The sequence below is a fragment of the Impatiens glandulifera genome, chromosome 6 (genome assembly GCF_907164915.1).
Source record: "Impatiens glandulifera chromosome 6, dImpGla2.1, whole genome shotgun sequence".
Lineage (NCBI taxonomy): Eukaryota > Viridiplantae > Streptophyta > Magnoliopsida > Ericales > Balsaminaceae > Impatiens > Impatiens glandulifera.
The window spans coordinates 37,169,199-37,196,233 of NC_061867.1; the positions used below are offsets into that span (position 1 = coordinate 37,169,199).

General features: G+C 33.8%; 1 protein-coding gene across 1 annotated transcript; it reads right to left on the reverse strand.

The window, feature by feature from the left end:
- Window positions 1–7,814: 7,814 nt before the first annotated feature.
- On the reverse strand, window positions 7,815–20,296 carry LOC124944093 (mRNA-decapping enzyme-like protein). Its single transcript, XM_047484555.1, has 8 exons — window positions 20,035–20,296; window positions 19,541–19,581; window positions 17,859–17,908; window positions 12,833–12,977; window positions 12,047–12,103; window positions 11,701–11,824; window positions 8,898–9,350; window positions 7,815–8,076 (listed from the first exon to the last, which is right to left on the reverse strand). The coding sequence occupies exons 1-8, from the start codon at window positions 20,194–20,196 to the stop codon at window positions 8,020–8,022; spliced, it is 1,089 nt and encodes a 362-aa protein (XP_047340511.1). The 5' UTR covers window positions 20,197–20,296; the 3' UTR covers window positions 7,815–8,019.
- Window positions 20,297–27,035: the final 6,739 nt, after the last annotated feature.

Sequence of the window (27,035 nt, forward strand, 5' to 3'; positions counted from 1 at the left end):
TGCCCAAAGTCTTTGAGAGACCCCTGATTCAGCTAGCATAGATCTCTCTGCTTCCTTCAATGTCATGTTTCTCCTTTCAGTAACACCATTTTGATGTGGAGTTCTAGAACTAGAAAACTCGTATCGAATACCAGAATCCTCAAGGAAGGAAGACAGAGTTCTGTTGGTGAATTCAGTTCCTCTATCACTTATAATTTTGATAATACTCAAGGATTTTTCATTTTGAAGTCTCCTAAGGATCTTAATCAAGTTTTCAGCTGTCTGACCTTTAGAAACCAAAAATATAACCCAAGTAAATCTAGAATAATCATCAATTATTACAAGGGTATATCTAGTTCCACCTAAACTAGTGATTGGGATTGGATCAAATAGATCTATGTGTAATAACTACAGACACATGTCAGATTGGATATTCCCTTTACTTTTAAAAGTTGATCTCACATGTTTTCCCATCTGACAATAAGGACATACCTTGTCTTTTGAAAACTTTAATTTTGGCATTCCAGAAACTAAATCTTTTGAATAGATGTTGTTAATGATTTTGAAATTAAGATGGTTCAATCTTTTATGCCATAGCCAATTTTGATCATTTTTGGCTATCATGCATACAAGATTGGATATCTTATTTTTCCAATTCATTTTATAAGAATTTCCTACTCTACTTCCGGTCAGCAGCGTAATAGTGTTACCCTGTTGATCCTTAACAAGGAAGACATGTGTTTGAAAATCAACAATATAGTCATTGACACACAACTGGCTTATACTGATCAGGTTATAACACAAATTTTCAACAAGTAACACGTTGTTAATAGTGAGGTTACCATGGATAATCTTACCCTTACCCACGGTTTTACCTTTGTTGTTGTCACCAAAGGTGATTGTTTGGATCGGTGCTACCAATAGAGACTAGGGTCTAACTATTGATAACAACTGATGATAAATTCTTCGATAGTAATCCTATGAGGGATTAGTATCTATTTCTATTCTTCACAAATCCTTCAATCTCTTGAAATAGATTCAAGTGCGGAAGTGTTCGTCGGATTGTAAGATTTGAACAACTGAATGTAAATGGAAGAAAGTAAAGAACACAGGGGTTTTATGGATGTTCATGGATAAAACTCCTACGTCACCCCTTCTTCCACAACCGAAAGTATATCCACTAAATATTTTGAATCGAATACAACTTACTAAGCTAGCTACCTCTCTATTGAACAGAACAACCTCTGTTCAACTTACAATATTCTCACAGCTAGACAGTAATTAATTTTCTCTCTTGATCTTGAAGAATGTAAGAAGTCAGTAAGAGAAAGAGTAAGATTATGAATTAGATCACCGAGAAATAGTATTCTGAAATGCTATGATTTGTCCGTTGTCCTTGAGCATCTATTTGTAGTTGAAGGACACCAATAATCGAATCTTCTTAATGGACACATGGCAAGTGTCCGTTGGAAGACCGCCCATAGTACCAAAATACAGTAGACTCTGAGCAAATGGATTATGGCCGTACCAAACTGGTAGTGCGTCGAATATCCTCTGATATTGTCTTGTATTGGACAGGAAGTTGGAAGGATATTTGCGTATGTGGCGTTTGTTCATTTAATACAATTAGTTGGCTTGTCAGACTGCACAGAAGTGAGTGGAGTAGGAGTAGAAGATAGCTAGTTGATCGTGGTTAGATGTATGCTTTTTTTAGACGACTACTAAAGCAAGGCATTAGACGTACTCCTTTAGACCTCGTCTAAGGGAGTTAGACGTCTTCATCTAAATTCGTATCCCTTTAGACAACGTCTAAAGGAGTTAGACGTCATCATCTAACTACGCATCCCTTTAGACAACGTCTATAGGAGTTAGACGTCCTCGTCTAACTGTGTTTCCCTTTAAACAGTGTCTAAAGGAGTTAAACGACCTCGTCTAACTACGCTTCCCTTTAGACAGCGTCTAAAGGAGTTAGACGACCTCGTCTAACTACGCTTCCCTTTATACAGCGTCTAAAGGAGTTAGACGACCTCGTCTAACTACGCTTCCCTTTAGACAACGTCTAAAGGAGTTAGACGACCTCGTCTAATTACGCTTCCCTTTAGACAACATCTAAAGGAGTTAGACTACCACGTCTAACTACGTTTCCCTTTAGACAGCGTCTAAAGGAGTTAGACTACCACGTCTAACTACGTTTCCCTTTAGACAACGTCTAAGGGAGTTAGACTACCATGTCTAACTATGTTTCCCTTTAGACATCGTCTAAAGGAGTTAGACTATCACGTCTAACTATGTTTCCCTTTAGACAACGTCTAAAGGAGTTAGACTACCTCGTCTAACGTCTAAGATAGCCTACTTTAGACCACATCTAAAGTAGCATAGTCATATATATGCACCTGCATAAACAAATAAACAACTTAGCTTTATTCACAACTAAGTTTTAATCACAAATCAATAAAAGAAAGTTAACATAAAATAAGCTTATTCTTTAATTTATTTTAATCAAAATAATTTGACCCAACAGTGATCTTAGGCCCGGTGCACTTAGTTACTTCAGTCAGCAGACGTTTGTCACCCGTCATATGTTTGGAGCAGTCGTTGTCCACATACCAGACAGACTCCTCCAAGTAGTTGACCTGATGTACCTATAAGTAAACATATTTACAGCTTTTGGTACCCACATTTAATTGGGTCCACGGTTGATCAGTCCTTTGGAAATCCATATTTGAGTTATTTTGATGGATTTCTTATTTTGTGTTCTTAACAATGCATATGATTTAGGCTTGACAGACGTCTTTTTGCCAGTAGTTGTTTCGTAACCTTTAGAGGATGGTTTTTGTCTAAAATTTCTTGACTTTTTGTCAAGTTTTGGTTTTCCATACTTGTTGGCTTTCCTCTTCTTGGGCTTTAGCTATCTTTCAATTGGATTCACATATTTAACCTCATCCTTTGAAGTTAGATCTTCACAGCTTGAATTAGTTCATTTTTCAGTTAAATTACCCCTGATAAAACTTATAGTCTTAATTTTGCCTTTCACCGAATTCAACTTTTTATTGGCCTTATCTGGGTTGTCATAGTCGAATCCTAAACTGAATTTGCATCTGGAAGGCCAAAGCAGACTCATCTGTTGTCTGACTGCATCCCCAGATTTCGTCAAAGAACTGACCACATAAGTTAAACGTTGGTTTTCAAACGAGAGAGTTTGAATCTTTTCTTTGAGCTTCTCATTCTCAGATGAGAGCTCAGCCATTTTGTTTTCAAAATCTTTCGGTTTAGATATTTGAGATGAAGAGGTGTTATTATTATTATTTTTCAAACTCATCTCATTAAAAGAGTCTGACAACTTCTTGTACTCAATGACCATGTCATTGAGTGCAGCAGTTAAGTCATTTGTTGTGAATTCTTTTGAAGAGAAGTCAAATACCTCAGATTCATCATTTTCCATGAAGCATGTGACGACTTCATCATCACTATCGCTTGATGATGAATCGTCCGAATTGCTTTCGGCCCATTTTCCCTTGCTTTCAGCAGCCATAAGAGTCTTCTGCTCCTTGTTCTTCTTATCATTCTTTCTTTTGTCATCCCGCTTCGGCTTTTCTGCATTCAGTCTTGAAGTTTCCTAGTTTATCACATTTAAAACACTTCAAGTTAGCATTGTAATCACTCTCATTATTATTATTATTATTTGAAGATCTTGAGTTAAGATGAGTCTTCTTCATGAATTTTCCGAATTTCTCCACGAAAATAGTCATGGAATCGTTGTTGATCTGCTCAACAGTCTTCACAGCATTGGCGACAGGTGGCTCATAAGCAGGCGCCAGCGCCTTGGTTGAGATGGATGATGTGGATGGCTCCTCTTCGTTCCTAGAGTTTATCTCAAACTCGTAGGCCTTAATATCGGCGAACATATCATGTAGTTTCATCTTTTTGAGGTCTTTGGATTCCCTCATGGTCATCGTCTTTATATCCCATTATTTGGGCAGAGCACGCATAATCTTGATTGCAACCTCTCTATTTCTGTATGTCTTGACCAGATTTGAGTGATCAATGATAATCTTACTGAATCTTTGATCAAATTCAGTCATTTTCTTTCCGGAACGCATCTTGATGCTGTCGAATTGTTGTGTGGAACCATGAGTTTGTTTTCTTTTGTTTGTTCATTACCCTCACACAACTATATCAACCTTTCCTAAATTTCTTTGAAAGTTGTGCAAGTGGTGATCTTGCTAAACATATTATCGTCTAGTGTCTTGTAGAGAATGTATTTTACCATATTGTCGATGTTGTTCTTCCACTTATCTTTAGTGTCCACTCAGACCTCGGTTTCTCCTTCATCATAGGAGTGTCATCGGGGTTAGAGGTGGAGTTGGCCTTCATTATCTTCATTGGGCCATTGGTGATGACATACCACATGTCATCATCTAGGGTAGTGAAATGCGCTTACAATCTTAACTTCTCGTAATCATAGTTTTCCTTGAGAACATTGGGATCTTGTTGATAATGGGCATGATTCAGGAATCTGATGATGCTTGAGAATAGAAAACTTGGCTATAATACCACTTGTTAGGATCGGTGTCAACTATAAAGAGAGGGTTTTGAATATAGTTAACAACTTTCAACTTTCAATTCGATGTTAATTCTGTGAGGGATTAAGATATGTTTCTATTCTTCAAAAATCTTCGCAAGCTCTCTTGAACGGATTCAAGTGTGGAACTGCTTGCTAGATTTGAAGTGTTAGGAAAAACGAATGCAAGGAGCGGAAAGGAAATAACACACAGAGTTTATGGATGTTCGGAGATAAAATTCATATGTCATCCCTTCTTCTGTTTCTAGAAGGTTTTTCACTGAAAGACTTTGATTAGTATAGAACACTACACAAATCCGGTCAGATACACAGGACTTAACAGCCGCCTGTTTTTGAACTCCTAGCTAACTCTCTGTTGAACAGAACAACCTCTGTTCAACTTACAATACTGAGATTTCACACAGAAATGATCACAAAGAAAGTCGGAAATTCGCGCTTGAACTAGAGAGTTAGAGAGTATTGTAGAGCAAGAGAATCGAGAGATTCACCGTTGTCCTTGTATCACCTTTTATACTAAAGACTCAGCAACGGTCGAATCTTCTTCTTTGAGACGTGTCAGTTATCCGTTAGATGTACGCCATGTGTACGAGAAGGTACAGAAGAATATATTCATTAGATCGTGTTGTACCAGATTGTACTAGAGAATATTCTCTATAACGTGATGTACGGGAAGGTACAAAACGGACTGGAAGAATATTGAGTACGTGGAACTTGAGCGATTACAACTTGATAAGCAAACTGGGAAAACAATTTATAGTAGAAGGGCGGACACTTCTTCAGTCGGCTGGTGAAGCAAAGCGTCTGCTAGCGCACTTCTTCAGACTACAAGTCTGATGAAGTCAGACGACGTCTGCTCGCGCACTACTTCAGACTAACAAGTCTGATGTAGTTCAGACGACGTCTGCTCGCGCACTTCTTCAGACCACGTCTGATTAAGTTAGACCATGTATTCTCGCGCACTTTTTCAGACCACGTCTGATGAAGTTAGATGACGTCGGCTCGCGTACTTCTTCAGACCACATCTGATGAAGTTAGATGACGTCTGTTCGCGCACTTCTTCAGACCACAAGTCTGATGAAGTTTGGCGACGTCTGCTCGCGTACTTTTTCAGATCACATCTGATTAAGTTTGATGACGTTTTCTCGCTCACTTCTTCAGACCACGAGTCTGATGAAGTTAGACGAAGTCTACTCGTGCACTTCTTCAGACCACAAGTCTAATGAAGTTAGACGACATCTGCTCGTGTTTGCTTAAGACCACGTCTGAAGGCATATACGTCTTTTGAGTTGTACCTGCACAAATACAATTTTCACAACTTAGTTTTGTTCAGACCACATCATTAAAACTATTCGTATTTATTCTTTTAAGTTTATTAATTAATTATTTCTTTTCTAATTAATTATATATTTTCTTTATTTAACTTAATCTCTTAAGTTAAATGCATAGTTTGAATTTTCATGTTGACTATTGCCAAAACTAAGTCTCTTCTATTGTCGACCTTCAACTCAATCTTTGTTTTGAATCACTTCACTCATGTTAATGATCTTAATCTTTTTAAGAGACAACTACATTTCTTTGATTGGACTTGTCTAAATTCTAAATTTTCAAAAATTTGAAATGAACCCTATGTTTTTCAAAAATAATCTGGAGTTACATGATAGTAAATACTTCTTAAAGCTTTTAATTAATCTCTTATTGGTTTGACTTTAGCCCTAATTGTTGGCTTCTTAGTAAAGTTTTATTAAGAGCCAAACCCATTTATTCAAGAAGACAAATCCTATTATACCTTTTACCGCATTATATAATTTTTTTCTAACCTGGAGGTTTAATGAACACATTTTTAATTATATATATTATATTATAGGAGGAATGATAGGGAGAGAGGACGTTGGGACAGCGACCTTCCACCTGGCTGTCAGAGTGGGAAAAAAAGTCACGGTGGATGAGAGAGAAAAAACAGGGTGTGCTTTTCTTTCACTTTGATCAAATCATAACTTTCTCCTATCGAAAAGAGCTCAAAAGTACGCGTTTTAGATTTCTCTAAATGAGAAACCCAAATCGAAGCAGCTGATAACCTAAAAGGCGACTACTAGTACGAAGACCACCGAGAAGAAGACGATTACTGCGAAGAAGACAACCGGGAAGTCTACTACGAAGAAGACGACTACCGTGAACAAGACGACCACGAATTAAAATGTAATGTTTTCTTACTTAAATTTATGATTTTTTTTTATAATATTGGTCTAATGCTCCAGAACATGTCAATGTTGGGTAAGAAATGGTCCAAAACATGGACATGTTCGGGAAGAAATGGTCTAGAACATGGCCATGTTGGGGACGAATTGGTCTATAACATGTCCATGTGCGGGACCAATATTATTGAACATTACCATGTTCGAGACTATTTCTTCTCGAACATGTCCATGTTCGGGACCATTTCTTCTCAAACATGACTATATTTTTCCTGAACATTATTATTTCTTCTCGAACATGACCATATTTTCCTGAAACATGACCATATTTTTCCCAAACATGACCATTTCTTCCCGAACAACTAAAACCCTAAACCCTAAACAATTTCCAAATATTAAATCAAGTTCTAGAAAATGGACATGTTCGAGAAAACTCTAACTACATAATGATTATGTTCGGGAACTTACCTTCTTTTAGTGTTGGAATTGAATGTATTTAAAAAAAAACTAACTAAAAAGTATAAGTAAACAATTTTAGAGTTTTAGTTGTTCTCTAACATTGTTATTCGCCATTGATTTTAGGGTTTACCATTTTTAAAGCTCGAAAAAAAGAAGAAAACACCAAAGTCCGAAATTGTAGAAGAAAAAATCGCCAAAGTCTAAAATCGCGGAAGACAAACAGTTCTGAAACCCATAAATCGAAAATGAAGAGAATGAGAAAGAAAGTGAGGGAATAAAAAAAATTAAAAACAACTTTTTTTTCTCTCATACACGGCGACTGCCAAGTGTAGCAACGCCAAGTGTGGCGTTGCTGCACTTGCGTCGCTCTCCCTATCATTTTTCATATTATATATATATACGGAATATCAAAATCTTCCCAAACTTAAAAGGAGATATTTGTAGGACTTAAAAAATAAAATAAAAATGCATACTTCAAAGATGAAGCAAAGTGGATAGGTTAAAATTAGCATCAGATTAACTAACACATGAACATAAAACTCATGTTACACATGAACATAAAACTCCAAAGATGAAGCAGTTGGTATTCAGCAGAATGTTAAAGAAAGAGTGTCATAAATAAACTGCAATTGGTGATCTAATTGAATATAAAAGAAAACTGAAAATGATAACAAAAGATTCAACAAAGATAAGACTAATTTTCATCTCGCGATTTTTTCTCTTTTAGCTAATATATACACGTACAAAAAAACAATTATATGCAAAACACTTATACTCAACAGGTGAAAGGCACGATCTGGAAAGACGTCACGAGTGATGGACCTTCAGCAATGCTTGGTAAAACATGTCAATGAATTGATTGTCCTGTACAAATAATTGCAAATCAAAATGGATCAAGCATTTTCTTTTAAGACAGTGCATTGATATAGTATCTAGCTTTATATAGACATTCTGATTATTCCTGAATGCAAAATCTACTGACAGAGAGAAGATTAAACATATATGCAGACACTGCTAAATACAAAATCATTTAATAATTGTCACTTAAATTACTAAATTATTAAGATTCATTTCAAATGAAGCTCCAGCTTAATCTGGTAATTTATGAATGTAACTCAGTTATTAGTAAAAACATTTAAAAGATCATTTTAACACAGAAATTAATCAGCATTAGTTTCACTTCACATTAGTATACAATAAACTTTAAATACTAGAAACTAACACAGAGAAATTATAAGTATAAAATAATCTTAAAATACTTTCACAACATTAGTTTCACAATTCATCAAACCAACTACATAATAAGTACATAAAATTTAAAATACTTTCATTTGTTTATTAAGCAATACTTAACTCATTCCACACTAAAAATTCATTATTTAACATTCATCACTTACTTTTCAGTTTTATCAAAAGCAACTTACAACACAAGAAATGCACACAATTTGGTCATAAAAATACTCAATAATTAATTTCTAGTTTTATAAAACACAACTTAAAACACAAACTGTGCAGACACTACTTGGTCATAAAGAGACTCGATTAATTTTCAGTTTTATTAAATGCAACTTAAAACACGAGTTATGCAGACACTACTTGGTCAAACAGAGATCAATTTGGATCGTATAGCATGAACAAGTCTCAATAAGGAAAAAAGTTCATAAATATCAGATGACTAGGAATACCTGAACAAGTTCGAGAAGTGCGTTACGGACTGTGTCTCTGCTGATATCTGCATGATTTAAAGAGGTAGAACCAGGTGTAAGTGATAGTGATGGTGTTGGTGGGGGAAAAGGTTGGAGCAATGGAGTTCCATGTGGCCGATCCAGATTTGGAACAAGATGCAACGTGATAGGCAATGGAGAAGGCACGGGTAGAGGAGCAGACGAGGTATAAGGCGGTGCAACAAAAGAAGAGGGTTTCACAAGATTGGCAATTCTATTACTGTTGATTAGACCTTGATTTTCATTGAAGGGCATTGGAGGAGCAGATGACATTGGAAGAGATGGAACTTGCATGGCTTGTGAAGGAGGGGGAATCGAAACAGCTGCATTTGAAGATAAGGGGGGAGCTGGAACATAATACGGCTGTCCAGAGCTAGCTACAGCAGGAGTATTTTGTCCGATATTAACAGCTCTCTGCAATAATTTTTATGCAAGAAAATAAGTAAACAAAACAAAACAAACCGTAAATAAGGAGGCATTTAACTAGCTTTTGTGGAAACCAATATTTCAATCACGAAACTATTGAAAAATTACAAAAAGTTAATAAGATTTTTTGTGGATCATGATTTTAATATTTTTTTCTTTTATGATTTTTTTTTTTGTTTCATTTGGTATATAAATTATTTTCTATATCATGATCCAAGTTTTAGTGTAATTTTTGTGATTCATTTTGTATATAATTTTTTTACTCGATCATGATAAGAAATACAATTTAGATTATTCTCATGTTTTTCAAACATATCGCATGTAGATATTTTTGCATCAACACAACAAAAGTTGAAAAGAAAACAGCCCAACATGTCCAATCTAGAGTAACGAGTACAAACAACCATCCATGTTTTTGCACAAGAGCTGCCCCTCCCGTATACAAAGCATACTAGTAGTTTCTAAACTCTAAAGAACCACTAAATGCTCAATGTTCATTCAGTCATCAGTTAGAATGAATTGGAGAAGAGATAATGTCAAAGAGAAGTTTATGATGTGTTTCAATATATGCACTAGATGTTATTTATACAAGAGATATGTTACTACTTGTACTACAATCATTTATGTAGGGAAATGAAAAATAGAATAATTCAAATCCCTTACTCTGTGCTTAATCTTTCTCAGTCAATCAATCTGCCCATTATTAGCTTAATTAACGTCTGCATATCAATTTTCCTTGATTTTGCTTAGACATTTCTATACTCCCCTCAAGTTGGTTTGTACATGTTGTATAAACTCAACTTGCTTTTTAATCCCTCGAATGTGGTTCGCGGAACCGCCTTCATGAGTATGTCAGCTACTTGGAGTCTTAATGAAAAGTATGATAGTTCCATGTTTCTGCTTGCAACTTGTCATGTATAAAACTATAAAGTGTTTCGTTTTCAATGTGCTTGGTTCTATCATGATATAGTGGATTTTTTAGGATGGCGGCTTGGTTGTCACCTAGCAGTTTCAATGGCTGATTAGGAAAAAGTTGGAACTCACTGAGAATCTTTTTAATCCATATTCCTTCACAGGATGCCAGTTCTATATTTTTCTCAATGCTACTTTTTGGTACCACAAACTGTTTTCTTCTACACCATGTTAAAAGATTTTCATCACATATGTGCAATCGAACCAAAATGGAATCCCTCCCATTTGCGTTTCTATAATGCAACATTTTCATTCTTGGTTTCTATTGGAGAAAACAGAGTAGCGCGACTATAAAAAGTCAAAACTAGTCTAAAAAGAAAAGACATTGGCAATATCGTTTTCATCTCATTTGTTTAAGTCGAAATGACCTCCGAGGAGCGTCCTATCGACTTTAACTCTTTTTTACGAGATTCAAGTCAAAGGTAAGCCACGATAGAAAAATCAGGTCTTCGATTAATATGCTGTTTTTCACACTTTTTAGGCATTACGCTTCTAAATACATAAACGATTGTAACATCATGTATTCAATCGATTATCCGTTAATCTTTCTCTTCAAAACTCAATCAAATAGTTCTTATTTGTTTTTACACTATCAATTCTAAAATCAAACAATATATGATACAAATCTAAGAGAGAGAAAAGATCATGGAGTAACCAAAAGCATCTTGTAATGGACGTAAATAAGAACAATTGAGTCACTGAATAAAGCTACCCATTCTTTTAAAACAAAGAAAACAAATAATCATAAACTTTTTTCCTTTGTTTAATCAATTGCAAACATTTCAAATAAAATATTCCCAAATACATCAAACACCAAAATAATCTTGTTGCTAATCTTCATCTACTATTGTGCAGCTTCATTTTCCAGAAAAATAAAGGTAAAGATTGATGTCAGTATTAACTAACTAGTCAACCATGGAACAAATTAGTATTAACATTAAAGATTGATATTAGCACTAATTATTAACTAGTTCAATTCAAATGAGGCGATCATTAAAGTAAGTTGATCAGATTGACGGATACTAAAATTGTTGTAATAAAGTTGCAATTTGATTTTAAGGATCAATATCCACAGCTCTCTAGGTTAAGAAAACTGTCAATTCATTTTGATTTGTTGAAAGTTAAATATACCTCTCAATATCCAATACTCATTGAAGAAAACCAGGAAAATCTTACTCATTGAAGACTATTTATTGAGAAGAACTTGAACAATGACCTATGCAAACGGATAGAGTCATATATGTTCTCACTAAGGGAAGGTATACACCAGAATAAGATTCCAATATTGAAAAAAGTAAATCAAATTTGTGAAATATTAATATGAATCCAGATTTAAGATTATCCATTAATACTGTAGAATACGTACGCTAAAGAAGTTCATAAACGATGAATCTTCTGATGCATCAGCAGTAGAGGGATGTGCCAAGGATAGTTCAGGTGGTCCTTCAATCAATGCTGTGGTGGGGACTGCTTCTAGCTCCTCAAACTCCCTGGATAACATATATAAGAACGACTATTTCTTGTCTAAAAAAAGGTTTCAATTTAAAGAAACTGAACATCTTAGGCAGTGTAATTCCAGACACTCTTTATAACAATCTATTACTACTTATAGAAAACAGAATTTGAACAATATCTACAGATGAAAATATACAACAAGACATAATAACTCTTCCAATTAAGAATCGGAATTTCACTTTTGAAGCTTCTATTACCTTTTGGTGGAGAATACATTTGCTTTTGGAGGCACCTTAGAGTATGCACTCAAAATCCTGAACAAGGAGAAGCAAAAAAAAAACGTGTGTCATAAGCAACTCTAGTTCCAAAAGAATATGTTCATCATCAAGCATGAAAATATACTAAATATTAATACTTTAATGTTATTTCATTATATTAGTCTTATCTTATATCAAGTTAACTTGAAGTATAATTAGATCAAATTTAAAAGGCAACTATGTTCTACCTTGCCTACTGTACATGAATTGAAAAATTTTAGACAGTGAAAAGAGTCATCTCAAGTTAATGGATGAAGTATTACTTGAATTCTTGATTTGTCCAAAAAAAAAATAAAGAACCTAGCTCAATATGGGGTTTTGAAGTATTATTGAGTCAAATGTGTTTCATAGTCTCAATTGGTTTCCTATGTAGTAGATTTTTCTTTTGATGTTTTTGATAAAATGATCTGGAGAAAAGTGGATATGATTTATTGTGAATGGAAATGTGGAGCACTATCCTTGGAAGGAGCTTTGGAAGCCAAAGATACCCACCAAAATTTCTCAATAATAAAAATTATCTTTTGTTTTCTACAATTTGAAATATACTTAATCAATGGCTATCCACAATTCAAAAAAAATTGAACATATAGTTTACGATCCTCAAGAATTATGTTGATAGTGAACCATGAATAACATCTGTATTGATAGATTTCCTCTAGTAACGAACCCAAAAACAACATTTCTCCAAATTGTTTTCATACTAAGAACATGAAGAAGAAACAATACCTATTGAAAAGACTAGCAATTTCTTCACATTCACGTGAGTTATAGAACCATATTCCATTAACCTCTTCAGCTGCATTGCGATACAATAAATAGGGAACTTGAACTTCATATTCAAAATCTCCAAGAAGATCCTCAATCAGATTTTCTGTTCACGGGAAACAACCAATTCAATCATTAACTTAACAAAAGTTGTTATCAATATATAGGGTCGTTCATATGAATTATGTTTTATCATGATGCTCCACTCTTTTGCATGTGTAAATGAAACTATCATGTTATTATAAAGCTCCTAACAACCTCTAAACATGTTAATGTCAATATCTTTCTACATGCAAACCATCATTTTATCTCAATGGAGTTGTTTGAGGTCTTGTTTCTGCATGACCAAGTCAACCCACTTTATTTTCCCTCATTAGTGTTAACTACCTTTTTTTATTATGTTCAGTATATGCACATTTTTGTTTCTTATTGTTTATATAGTTTTCAAACTATCATTTCCACACTTCAATTCTTCAAAAAGTCGTAGATTTGAATTCTAGCATCACAACACTATAATTTAGGGATGTTCGCAGTTCGGTTTTTAAGTAAAGCAATTATGAAATCATTAATAGGTTATACAATTGTAATATCATATCGGCCATATATCAACGAGAATAGCGGTAGAAGTGGATATATGGTATATTCATCAGTTTTTTTGATATCCAACCCAATATGTTACCTTTTTTTTACAAATTTGTAATTTCATATATCAAACACTGCACATTGTCTAGTGCATAGAAAATACACATGCCTTAGTAACAAAACATTACTAAAATAATTAGACTAATAGTAAAGTTGTAATTACATATTGACGTAAATAATTAGTTTAAACTGACTTAAATTAGTAAATACCTTATAAAGAAGTGTAGGCGAGAACTGTATATAACTCTTATATATTAAGCTTTCAAGAAGATAAATCAATTAATCAGTTCCACGTGATTCAGTTACTTGAGCAAAAGAATCCAAAAAAAAAGTTTAAAAAGATTATATGAAATCAATATTCATATCCGACTCTATATCCAAACAGATCACATACATTGAATAAAGGTAGGTAGATTTTGGGGGTGGGATTCTCACTCCTACTCTAACCCATAATGCATACATGTTAAGTCACAAAGTAACACTTAAATCACCCCCTCTAAAATTGAGTAATTCAGTCGTCCTTGTTTATTAAAACGATATGCTAAGCCACGTATACTATTTTACTATTAAATCTAAACTAAGAAAATGTTAATTAGTTTGATTTTGACTTTTAGAAAGGGTTATCAACGGTTAACAAATTGCTGATACGGGAGGGGAATCAGTTAGCGGTTAATTTCTTTAGTAAGAAGTTGATCAGCAGTTTACGAAAATAAGGCATCAAGTTGCAAAAGTTAGATGTGGAATGTTTAGTGGAAAATTCTCTTTCCTCAAGGATTCTCTCCTCACCTAGGGAATCTCTTTCTCATCTCTAGAGTCCTAGAGTGCTCTCAGTGCATTAAGATATCAGTTCTCTTCTCATTTCAAATTCTAGCATCTTCACAGTGTAATATGTAATTCAATGTTATAGGCCTAATTCTAGTTCAAGGTCTATCACTGGTATCCAAGCATTTGTTCCATGTGCATGAAGAAGATCGATTGCTAGTTTGAAGCAGTTTCGTGAGGAAAAGTTTCACATATCTGTAGCGGAACCCTAAGGAAAATTTTCAGATTGATGCAGCAGAACCTCAAGGAAAAATTTCTGATTGCTTCTGCGGAATCATAAGGAGAAGTTTTAAGTTTCATAACAAGTTTCGTGAAGAAATTCAGAAGAAAACACTATTGAAAATAGCATCTGTAATTGTTCCTGCGGAATCACATAGCAAACAAATTTACGAAAACGCGATTCTCAATCGCGGACAGATTTAGGATTGCGGCAACCTGTGATTCTTGTTGCGATAGAACTGCGGCTAGATTGCGACGACATCTGAGAAGGTCAACACAAAAAGACGATGCGAATTCTGGTGGAATCACGAACAACAAGAACATGTCAACTCAGACAAACAACGTGGATTTTGGCTGAACCGACATGGAATGAGAAGAAAGTAACAAATTATATATCACCATTCTATCACAGTCATTCCTGTTGATTTTGAGTAGAACGGAATCACGACTAGAAGTGCAATAGAACGATTGAACTCTAAGATTATTATATGTGAAAATTGTTGATTTGAATTCAATATGAGAGCTCCAGCTTACTAATTGGATATTAAAAATAGAACTCCTATATTGTTGAAGTTAGTTTCCTAACGGAATTTGGAGATTAGGTATATTGTTGTTAAGCAGGCAGTCGATTTAGACACATTTAGATTGATCAATTGGTGGAACCGAGAATGGAAAGTGAGATGAAAGAGTTGCGCTTAAAATTTCAGGAATATGATAGCATTTTTCAAAATTGGAGTTGATGGTGGCTTTGATAGATGATGTGATAACTCGCTCATGATTGTGGTAAGGAAAAATTGATCAATAAGAGAAGTGAAACACTAAATGTAAATGTACATCCGAAATATTGTACAAGATGTACTTCCCGAAATTTGACGAAGACGATGTAGATGGATGGATATATGAGGTACATATGTTCTTTAAGATCGACAATACGGTGGGAGAGGGCAATAGATTCCTTTTTCCACAACTAATTTGGAGGGTGTTGCTTGCCGATGGTTCAGTTCACAGTTACTTACGAGAAATCAGGGTACAGTTCTGTCCTAGAGGGAGTTGAAGCAGTTGGTTCTTCAAGAGTTTGGGTCGAGTGCATTTGATGATCCATTAAATGAGTGGAATGATCTGAAACAGGTAAGGGCCACGATGCAAGAGTATGTTATGTTATATTAAGATATTGTATAAACTTTCAGATTTAAGAGTATAGGATTAAGAGATACCTTAATGGATTGAAGGAATATATAGCAAATCCGATTTGAATTCAAAAACCAACTAATGTTGTAGATGCGAATGGGAATGGCCGAACTTCAAGAAAGAACAAATCTCAAGCTTCAAGTGGTATGTGAGGCAATAGAGAAACAAGGTTATTCGACAAATAAAGCGGCTCACATATTACATAAACCAAGAGTGGAACTATAAAGGGGCTCACATATACAAGGAAAAGGCGAAAACAATGAGGGATTTCAGATAAAGAAAAACACCCAAGGGAACACAAGGAAATATTTGGACTAGATGACGATAAAAGACGTAACAACCTATGTTTCAACTGCAACACGGGTGCACACATGATGTGTATGGAATTGGTTGAGCCCGACCTCCTCGAGGAGCCACCATATGTTAATTAACTAGATGGAGGCTTACTTCCCCGCTTACCTCAATCCTTGGCGGTTGAATCTTGTTTGAGGTCGAACAAGTGGTGTAGGAGGGCCTTTTGATATGAGAGGGTTTCGATTAATGTTTAATTTAGTTAATAAGAAGTTGATTAGCATTTTATTTTTATTTTAGAATTAAAGGAGAACTAGTATGACACAATCTATGGTTCTCGCGAAAAATGGGACAACAGATTAAGCTAAATGGAACAAATCTCAAGCTTCAAGTGGTATGTGAGGCAATAGAGAAACAAGGTTATTCGACAAATAAAGCGGCTCACATATTACATAAACCAAGAGTGGAACTATAAAGGGGCTCACATATACAAGGAAAAGGCGAAAACAATGAGGGATTTCAGATAAAGAAAAACACCCAAGGGAACACAAGGAAATATTTGGACTAGATGACGATAAAAGACGTAACAACCTATGTTTCAACTGCAACACGGGTGCACACATGATGTGTATGGAATTGGTTGAGCCCGACCTCCTCGAGGAGCCACCATATGTTAATTAACTAGATGGAGGCTTACTTCCCCGCTTACCTCAATCCTTGGCGGTTGAATCTTGTTTGAGGTCGAACAAGTGGTGTAGGAGGGCCTTTTGATATGAGAGGGTTTCGATTAATGTTTAATTTAGTTAATAAGAAGTTGATTAGCATTTTATTTTTATTTTAGAATTAAAGGAGAACTAGTATGACACAATCTATGGTTCTCGCGAAAAATGGGACAACAGATTAAGCATGTAGCCCACAAACATTATTAGCATTTTATTATAAATAAGGCACAAAGTTAGGTGTGGAATGTTTAGTTGAAAATTATATCTCTCCTCAAGGATCCTCTCTACCCATCTAGTTGGATTCTCACCTAGGTATTCTCTTTCTCATCTACATTCATAGTTGTTAATAGCGTATAGCGATAAATAGCGCCAAAGCTTTTCATGGCTATAGCGTAAAGCGAATAGCGTAGCGAGGGCTATTTGAAAATATAGCGTAAAAAACATGTAAATATCAAAAATAAAAAACATCACAAACCATCAATTCTTAAATTAGAAAAAGTTCAAAGCATAATCTAAAATTTATTGTCATCATTTTCTTGTAGAGGAAAGAATAGACTAGAAAAGGTTAGAGAAAAGAAGAGAAGATAAGAAAAGTATAAATATGATTACAGGGAAGAAGAGAAAAGAATTGAAAAAGGCTTCAAAGAAAAAAAGTAATAAGAAAATAAAAGAAGGAAAAAGAAGATTGAGAAGAGGAAGAGTCAAAATAATTTTTTGAAATTTTGGGGATATGAAGAGTCAAATCATTAATATTATATTTTTTTTTAAAAGCGTCGGTATAAGGGCAATAGCTTTGGCACTATATGGGTTATAGCGATAAAAACGGTGCTATTTGAAAGTGTGTAGCCTATAGCCCCTTATAGCTACAAGTAGGCGCTACGCTACGCTATTCGCTATAGCTACGGGCGCTATTGACAACTATGTCTACATTCAGAGCTCATTTCTCTTCTCTTCTCATCTCAAATTCTAGCGTCTTCATTTATTATTGAATATGTATTACAAGGTTTTAGACCTAATTCTAATTCAAGGTCTACCAGACGCATGATTCATGATGAAACCAACAAAAGTCAAGTACAAGAAATATGAATATTAGCAACCAAAACCTGTGTTTCTCCTGTTCATAACAATAAATTGGAATCGTGGTTGAGTGTTCCTGCAACGCCAATGGGATAAACTTAAATACTATGACATGAGTAACATAACAACAATAAAATAGTAACGTTAAACAAATAGAATTCCAAAATACCAACTTGCAAAAAAGCAAAAAATAAATGTGCATGATGGAAATAGTGTGGTAGGATAGAGGAATCTCAGTCGAAACAATTAAAGGCTTCAAGAAATATGCTAAACTGGGTGATAAGCTCTATTGTGTCAACCGTTTGTTGTGTTAATTGTTTGCAGAAAATAAATTAAGACTTAAAGAAGGATTTGTGTTGTTCTTTATATAGATTGAGTGAACAATGTTGTGTTTGTGCTACTTTTTACAACATCAAGCTCCATAAAAATAGGAACCTTTACACCGAAAATTTATCGCTACCAATTGTCAAACGAGAGTTTCCTTAGTAGGTTTGGTCACTTAGTAGACACGTGGCACTATCTAGGTATGACTGAGTTACACTTAAGCCCCTTCTTTAACATCCTTCTACAAGCGAAATGGGGAGAAACACTGTAAGCTTGTCATGAAGGAATGCAAAAGGATTAGGGGATGAGACCTACGTGAGAATATGATCAATTTAAATCTTGGGTGGAAATACAATGAATAAGAAGGGTCTCAGTGTCATCTGCTCATGGACAAATTGAAGATCTCGGGTGAGAATTTCACACTAAGAAATACAACACCAATATTCTAGAACCACAACATTGGGGTAGTCATCATGTGAACATGAATTTCACCAGATAGAAATCGCAAAAGTGGCTTGAGCTAGTATCTGATACTATGATTCAATGTTGGAGAGCACAACCACTTGTTATGTCGTGGAGTTTATTATCGTCAAGAAAAATATAATAACCATTGGTACTTAACGTTAGAAAAAAAAGTCAGTGTAAGTGACGATATTGGGCAAAGTAGTAATCCAAGAAGCGAAATGTGCTGGAGATAGCGTGGAATGAGTTTGGTTGTTGCTCCAATGAGAATTTTAAGGTGACTTAATAATCTAACAATCATGTTTGGAATCAAAAGATAGTTTGGTGGAGTAAGTACGAGAACTGTAAGGCACTAACAATGCTCTTATATGTAAGTGGATCACAAAGAGGGACACTTGGCAAGAGAGAGACAACCAGTTGTAATCAAATTGTGTAAGGATTTAGCTTGGAACAATAAAGTAAGACTTGGAGAAGAATCTATGCCCTTTTTGTATAGATTGATTGAATAATTACAATGTTGAGTTATACAACATTATTAGCACATGATAAGCATCAAGTTCCTTAACAATAGCAACCTTTAGATGGAAAATTATCTATAATAAGCTAAATGCCTAACATAGGCTGCCTTACAGGAGTTGGTGATTTAGTCACCATGTGGCACTGACTAGGTACAGCTGAGTCAACTTCAGTTCCTTATTTAACAAAACATAATCTTTCAAATGTTGTCTAATTAGGGCTAAGACAATTAATAACTTTAAACTGTTTCTTGATAGTAGGTACAGCAAAGCACAGTTAATGGCCTTGGTTTTTTTTTTTCGGGTTAATGTAAGGAAAAACAGTAAGTTTGCTGTTTAATTGAAATCCTACAAGCGTGTTCATAATTTAGTTTGACAGAATTTAGATGACAAAGCTAAAGATGTACCTCTTTACAACAAATAGAGACCCTTCGACATCTTTGCGACTCTGCACAAGAATAAAGATATGGGATTCTAACGATTAATAAAACTTAGAAAGTGCCAACAGAAAATATGAGAAGCAATTTTTGTAATGAATATACAGTTGTGATTTTTTTTTATGGTAGAATCAATCATCCCAAGTTTGTAACAAATGAACAATATTTAGGCAGCCAACAATAGTTATTTTTTCCAAGTTTTTCTTATTTGCGACTTTGGTTTTAAAGTTTTGAAAAATATAATCTGTTTTCACGAATTCACCCTAAACTAAACATAACATGTCCAAATTTACAAAAGGAACAGATCCAGAAAAGGAAAAGGAACAAAAAACATGTTTACAAATAGTCCTAATGTTAACTTAAGCATCCAAGAACCTATCGTACACATAGCAAGGATACAGAAAAATGTTATCCGTATCACTAATTGAGAACAGCGGAAGGGGAAGAAGAAAGTGAGAACTAACCCATTGGTTAAGGTCTACGTTGAATTCGTAAAATGTAACATGGGCGGAAGTAATTAAGATCTCTTCGATGTGGGGATCCATCCTCTGAAGGACAGTGAGGTTGAGGAGCTTTGTGCTGTTCTGGTCCAGATTCGGCATCAATTTGCCTGTCTGAATAGACATTTTCGACCTTCGAAGGTTTGTGCCCTAGTCGGAGTAAAGATCTTCAGATTCTGAATTGTGAACTTAGAAGGGTTCTACAGAAAATTACAGTGCGGGCCAGCAAAAGAATGCTTAGGTGCAGCTGATTCGAGAAATTTGATGAAATAACCCTCTAAATAGGGCAAATTCCAAAAATAACCTACCCTAAATAGTTAGTTTTTGCAAAAATAATTTTTTACTCTTGGAAAAACACCAAATTGTTTTTAATATATTTTTCTTCTTCCCTTCTTCTTTTCTTTCTCTCTCCTTCTCCCCCCATCAATGACGCTACTCTGACTCTCCAAGCAAAGCAACGCGGACGATTCCCCTCCCGACGACGTCTTCAGCACCGACGTCTGCATCTTATGCAGAACTGTAGTAAGGCTCTCCCCGAGGACCCCGACGACTCCATCAATTCAAAGCTCTCAAGCGTGACCTCAATTCAACAGAATCATGGAAGCCTCCGTCACATTATACGCACCTCTCATCTTCTTCATTACGGTTGCTATAGTTTGCGTCAACGCAAAGTACAGTTTGCGTCAACGCAATCCTAGTCATTTGTATGATAGACTACAATTAATTTGCTACATATTTTAATTTATCATTTTATTTCTATCATAATTTCCGTTGACGCAAATTATGAGAACCGCATTAAAAAAGATGATAGGTGTGTGGAGGCTGTCATGGCCTATTGAATTGAGGTCGCGCTTAAGAGCTTTGAACGGATGATTGCTACTGCGTTTAGGAGATTGAAAGAGAATTATGACTAGGATCTTGAATCGGAAAAGCTAAAAATGTCGACGAAGAAATGGAAGAAGATGATTGCTGCTGCATTGAGAATTTATTGCATTTACACATTTTATATATATAAACAAAATATTATTTATAATAATATTATTCGAATATTTGAATTTGTTTTAATTTGTAAAATTAAATTCAATCAAAATTTAATGTTTATTCATATTTTTAAATTTAGACTATATAAAGTTTGAAAAAACTCTAAAAAAAAAAGATATAATGCACACGAATCAATCATATAAATCGACGATATTTATTAGCGGAGAAGAAAAGTAATTTAAAAAAATAAATTATTAAACATTTAATTTTGGATCAAATTATTTAAAATTTTACTTGTTATAATATTCTTTATTTTTATATATAGTTATTTGAAAAAATAAAAAATATTTAAAAATTATCTAACTAATTCACTTAAGTTTTTTATATTTTTATATTTATAATAATTTTGATTATTTAATAACTAAATTTAGTAAGAATTAATATTTATCAAAAATAAAAAAAATAAATAAATAAATTGAATAAAACAAATATGTGGTAATAAAACATCAAGTATCATAATTTGTTTTTTTTATTGTCTTAAATACATTTTTCAATAAATTTAAAGCTTAACATAGTTAAATATATTTTTAATATTTTTAATTTAAATATTTTTATTAATTTGTTTAACTATTTTTATTTTTAGCAAACATTTTTTTATATTTTTTATTTCAGTCTCTTTTGTTTAATAATATTATATATATATATATATATATATATTAATATTTATTTTGTTTTCGTCAATTCTAAAATGTTTTTTCTTATTTTGTTTTTTATAATAATAAATAAATTAAAAAGAATTTTCAATTACTTTAAAAACTTAACATATTTTTAATTTTTTTTCTAATTTATATATATATTTTTTAAATATACATAGGATAATTATAAATTAAAATATCAAATATTTATTATATTTTATGGATTATATATATATAAATAATTAATAATTTTAATAAAAAAAAATGCATTATTAAAATCTTTTAAGCCTATATATATTATCTAAATTATCTTTTAATGATACATTATTAACCCAAATCATTCTTCAAGAATTCAGCTATGCATTTTGGCTTTGGCTCACCTCTGTGGAAGAATTTTGGGGTCTTCAGGGATGTATTTTTAAGCATTCGATTACACCTTTTGACATGATCTTAGACCTTGAATCAATCTCCGTTGACGAACCTTTATGTTTTCTCACTAATGTTTATTTTACTTAACCCTCTGTGGACGAAGGCTTATAGTTTTTCACCAATATTTATTTTACTTAAACCGACATTCCCAATATTCGATTACACTTTTTGACATGAATTTATGCTTTAAACACACTCTGTGGACGAACCTTTAAGTTTTCTCACTAATGTTTGTTTTACCCTCCGTGGACGAAGGCTTAGATTTTATCACCAATGTTTGCATTACTCAAGTCGACATTCTCGATTCTTCTTTATTGACCAATGTTCGCGCACCCACAAATAATAATTACTTTTAGGGGATTCGAACACTGGTCTTAAGTATGAAATGTTAATAGTTTAACTGCTAGACTAGTTATGATTGTTGAAATAATTTTATAATTTGGGGTATGTATACATATTTGTAAGTTACATTTTGAATAAATATATATTATATAAAATTTTCATGCTCAAACCAAAAATATAATAAAATAATTATATCTCTTATCCTAACATTAAAAAAAATATTTGCGTTAATAATGATATATATATATATATATATAATATTATATATAATTATAAAGATGAAAATTTGACATACTCCAATTTATAATAATATTTTGAATTTTTATATTTAAAATAATCCAAATGAGGGATTAAGAATCAAATTATGATTAATTATTACGATAATTAAACTCCAATTAGGAAAATTAAATAAAAATTCAAAATAATTTGAAGTTAAAATATTGTATTTATTTTACCCAAATTAAACCCAGGAAGGGTTGAAATTATTTAATTACGATTTTAAATATAAATTATGTATAATTTATGGCTTAACACAATTAAATAAATACCCCAAAATAACCAAAAATATCCAAAAAGAAAAATAATGAACATAATTTATTATGTTTCTAAATTTTTTTTTGTGGAATTTATGGTGAAAAAAACGCAAGAAAGAGATTAAAATTCAATTTCAAATAACTCTTTTACTAAAAATATAAACTGATAATTCTGTGTAGCCGAAATTATGTTTAATTATTTCAGCAGGATTCTAGACCATCAGATTTAGTGTCCTGGAAGACACCATGCACCCCGCTGTAACGGAGGCACGCGCGCGCCCATCCACGCGAAATCAACTAACGGGATGTCAACTCGTTAGCCAAAAATGCCCAAATGCGACGTGATGGAACGCTGAAACGCCTCGTTTCGGTTAAACAAAACATTGTCATTTTGACCCGTCTTCTTTTCCGATATAGGGGATCGCTAGAAATGCGATCGATGACTGTCATTTCTTTCGGAAGCCTTATCTCCGTCTACATTTGTCCTTATCCTCTGAAAATTCATCCACGTACACGCCTTATCCTCTCCATCATTACCCATAAGCCTAGAATTCCTATATTATCCTAAAATTAGACTATTGAAGATAAGAACATAATTAGGGATAAGGTTTGAAATGCAAAATTGAAGTTGAATTCGACATCCTCAACCGACCTAGCTGAGTATAAATACTCCCTAGGGTTTAAGCTTCTATCAAACAATCATCACATATTACAACTTATATCAATGATTCAAGATTCCGACAAGAACTAATTTTTGTAAAAATCTTCTTCAGCGATCAAAGCTTTGATATAGGCTTTGGAAAAACTTTTAACACTTCATTGGAGTGTTCTCCAACTGTTGGTAAGCTTCCAAATCCATTGTAATTCAATTTGTGATTGAAATTAGATTTTCCCAAGTTTGATCTGTTCTAGGGTTCAATTGTGTGATTTCTTTGTTTAGAATCACTTCATAGATGATGTAGGAATTTTCAGTTGAAAGAGTTTTGATCAAATCAACCTTAAGCAAAAAAAAATGAAAAATTGGTTTGAAAATCTGGATTTTTTGAAATTGATGTTTTTGAGCTTTTAAGATTGGATTTTGATTCAAATAGTTGTCTAACATGTTTGTAAACATGTTAGGATGATTTTCAAATCATTATAACATCATTCCGATCATGTTTGATCCAAGTGAAATTTTGAAAAACAATGAATTTGAATTTTGATTTTAAAAGTTGTTACAGAGCTGCTATGATGTTCTTGTTTTGGTTGTGTTCAACTATGTTCATCATTTCAAAGTTAATAGAACAAGAATTAGGCCATGAGATGACTTAATTAAAAAGATGCCAAATTTTGACCTAAAAACGATTTTGAAAAATTGATTTTTATAGAGATCGATTGATCGTGATTAAGGTTAGGGCTTTTAATCCCTACAATCATATGAGTTGATTGCAACTTACAGATTATAATTTCATTATCTGTGTTAAAAGATATATGACTTGTAATTTTTGACCAAATTAAGAACACTCGGCCCTTTTGGACCAAGGCAAATGACCGAGGTTCCAAGAGCAAAGACCGAGAAAACTAACCTAGCTCGAAGGCGAAGGACTGAGGATCTTAGCCTAGGACCAATTTTTTTAACCTGGAATCGTGGAACCCGATCGAGTTTTCTAGCCTAGGACTGAGCCCTCCTTTAGCCTAGGACCGATTTTTCGAACCTATGACCGTGGAACCCGAACGATTTTTCTATCCTAGGACCGATCTCTCCTTTTAGCCTAGGACTGATTTTTCTAACCTAGGAGACCAAGCCCTTTTCTAAACTAGGTTTGAGCCCTCTTCTAACCTAGGATCGAGCCCTCACCTATGACCAAAGACCGAGCAACCCGAGTCCGGAGCCGAGCCACCCGAACCCCAACCCAAACCCTTTGGTCTTTTAACCAAGGGTCCCGAGCCCCGGTCCAGACCACTTGGTCTAGTCCGAGTCCAACCGAGTCTAGGTTGGTATAAACGGACCCAAGCCCCAGGACTCTGGTCCTAAGACCTATTTGGTTCCACTTTTCAAAATCTAAAATTATTTTGGTAATTTTGGAACCCCAATCTATTTTCAAATAATCTCGAAAGGTTAGAAAATGATTTCTAAATATTTCATGGATGTCTCCTAAATAAATATTTAGGCTAAGGCCTCGTTTGGAATTTATATTTAAATTATAATACTTTTTTTTATATTTTTCAGGTTTTGTTTAATCTATTATCAACGCAGTCGCATGTACACCTTCTAAATAATTTTGTGTAATTATTTACGTAATCTAAACTCATCCTTGTTTAGGACTCCCGAACTAATAATTGAATAAAAAATGTTATAAATAAATCTTTTAATAACCAGAATTTTATAAAAAAATAAAACCGTCATTTGACGGGCGTAGAGGACATAGCGCGAAAGCTCCTTTTCGAGCGTAACCAAACAACGAACCCCTTATAGAAACTCTAGTAAAAATGTGTTTATACACATATATTTTACTGATTTTTCTAAAATCATTTGGCGACTCTGTTTTCAAATAAATAATCTCTTAAATTAATTATGTTTGATTAATTTAAACTAAATTTCAAATCAAATTGTTGTTTGATTATAACCAAATCCCCAAGTTATTAAAATTTGAATAAAATTAATAATTTTTAATTAATTAATTTGTAAAGCAACAAGGTATTATCAAAATCTTTTAAAAATAAATGTTTCATTTTAAAAGATGATTGGAACGCAAACCAAGGTTGAACGCTTCGAACCACAAGCAAACCCTACGTTCTCTCCTTGTATTGCCATGTGTCTACCTAACACGTGCTAAGCTGCGGGGAACTAAGGAAACATCCCACGGGGGTTACAACTTTCTTGAAGACTCTACTTGGGACTAGTTTAATTTAATAAAAAATTAAAATTTTGGCTATATAATTTTTTATTTATAACATTTACAATAGTTCACCTTGCAAGGGTCCATCACCCGAAAAGGTACATATGCTCTACCCTAATAATTGCCAAAATCTTAGACAGGTATATCACCCAGAATTATGTGAAGAAGTACCAGATCAAAATTTTGTACTTTTACAAATTAAGTGAAGACCGATCATACTAGTTTGTGACTGAGAGATGTTGTGTGAAAAAAAATAAGGAACCTGGAATGGATCCCCCATTTCGACTTTGATACATCTATCAGGATGCGATCTTAGCGATGGTGGGGAGAGATTTCAACCCAAACCTTTACTAAATCTTAGCACACAAAACCTGTTTACTCTGTCCAAACCATTGTTTGACATGCCCAAACAACAAAGCCTTCACAAATCAAACATGTACGTGCTTATTTATTATACATGCATACATCTATAATAGATATAATAAACATATTTAAGCATATTTGCTTTATCAAAAGCAAATGACATGTGTTATGAAGTTGATTATGCACTTGTAGAATGTCTCTCTTAGAGAACGAAGATGTATTCCTTTAGAGCCACCATTTCCATAAAACGAAATGGTACTACCGAGGCTAAGGTCTAAATACCACTCTCAAATACAATCACTTTCGAATCCATCATAACGTCATGATGGAGATGCAGCGAAGATGGGATCCAATATAGGCTTTCATGTTAGGAGATCACCATATTTGCCTTACCATTGAAGATTTCAAGATCATTATGATGATCGATAATAAGAACATCATACAACTCAAGCCTTACACGAAGTCTACGTCCTTCCAACGCTTAATCCATGAAGAATTTGGATATACCAAGACCACGATAGATAAAATCATAGCGAGAAAATACCTAAATCTGCCACGTTGGGTAAACCTAGCCACTTAGAGTAGAGATATTCCACTAAACTTTGGCACCTCCCTATTTACCATGATAATCATGATGACCCACTTTCTTATCCCCCAATAGGCAACCACCTGCCATCTTCCAAAATACTAGAAGTGGATTATCATCTCAGAGAAGCGAATAAGGATCCTAACTGAAACATTTC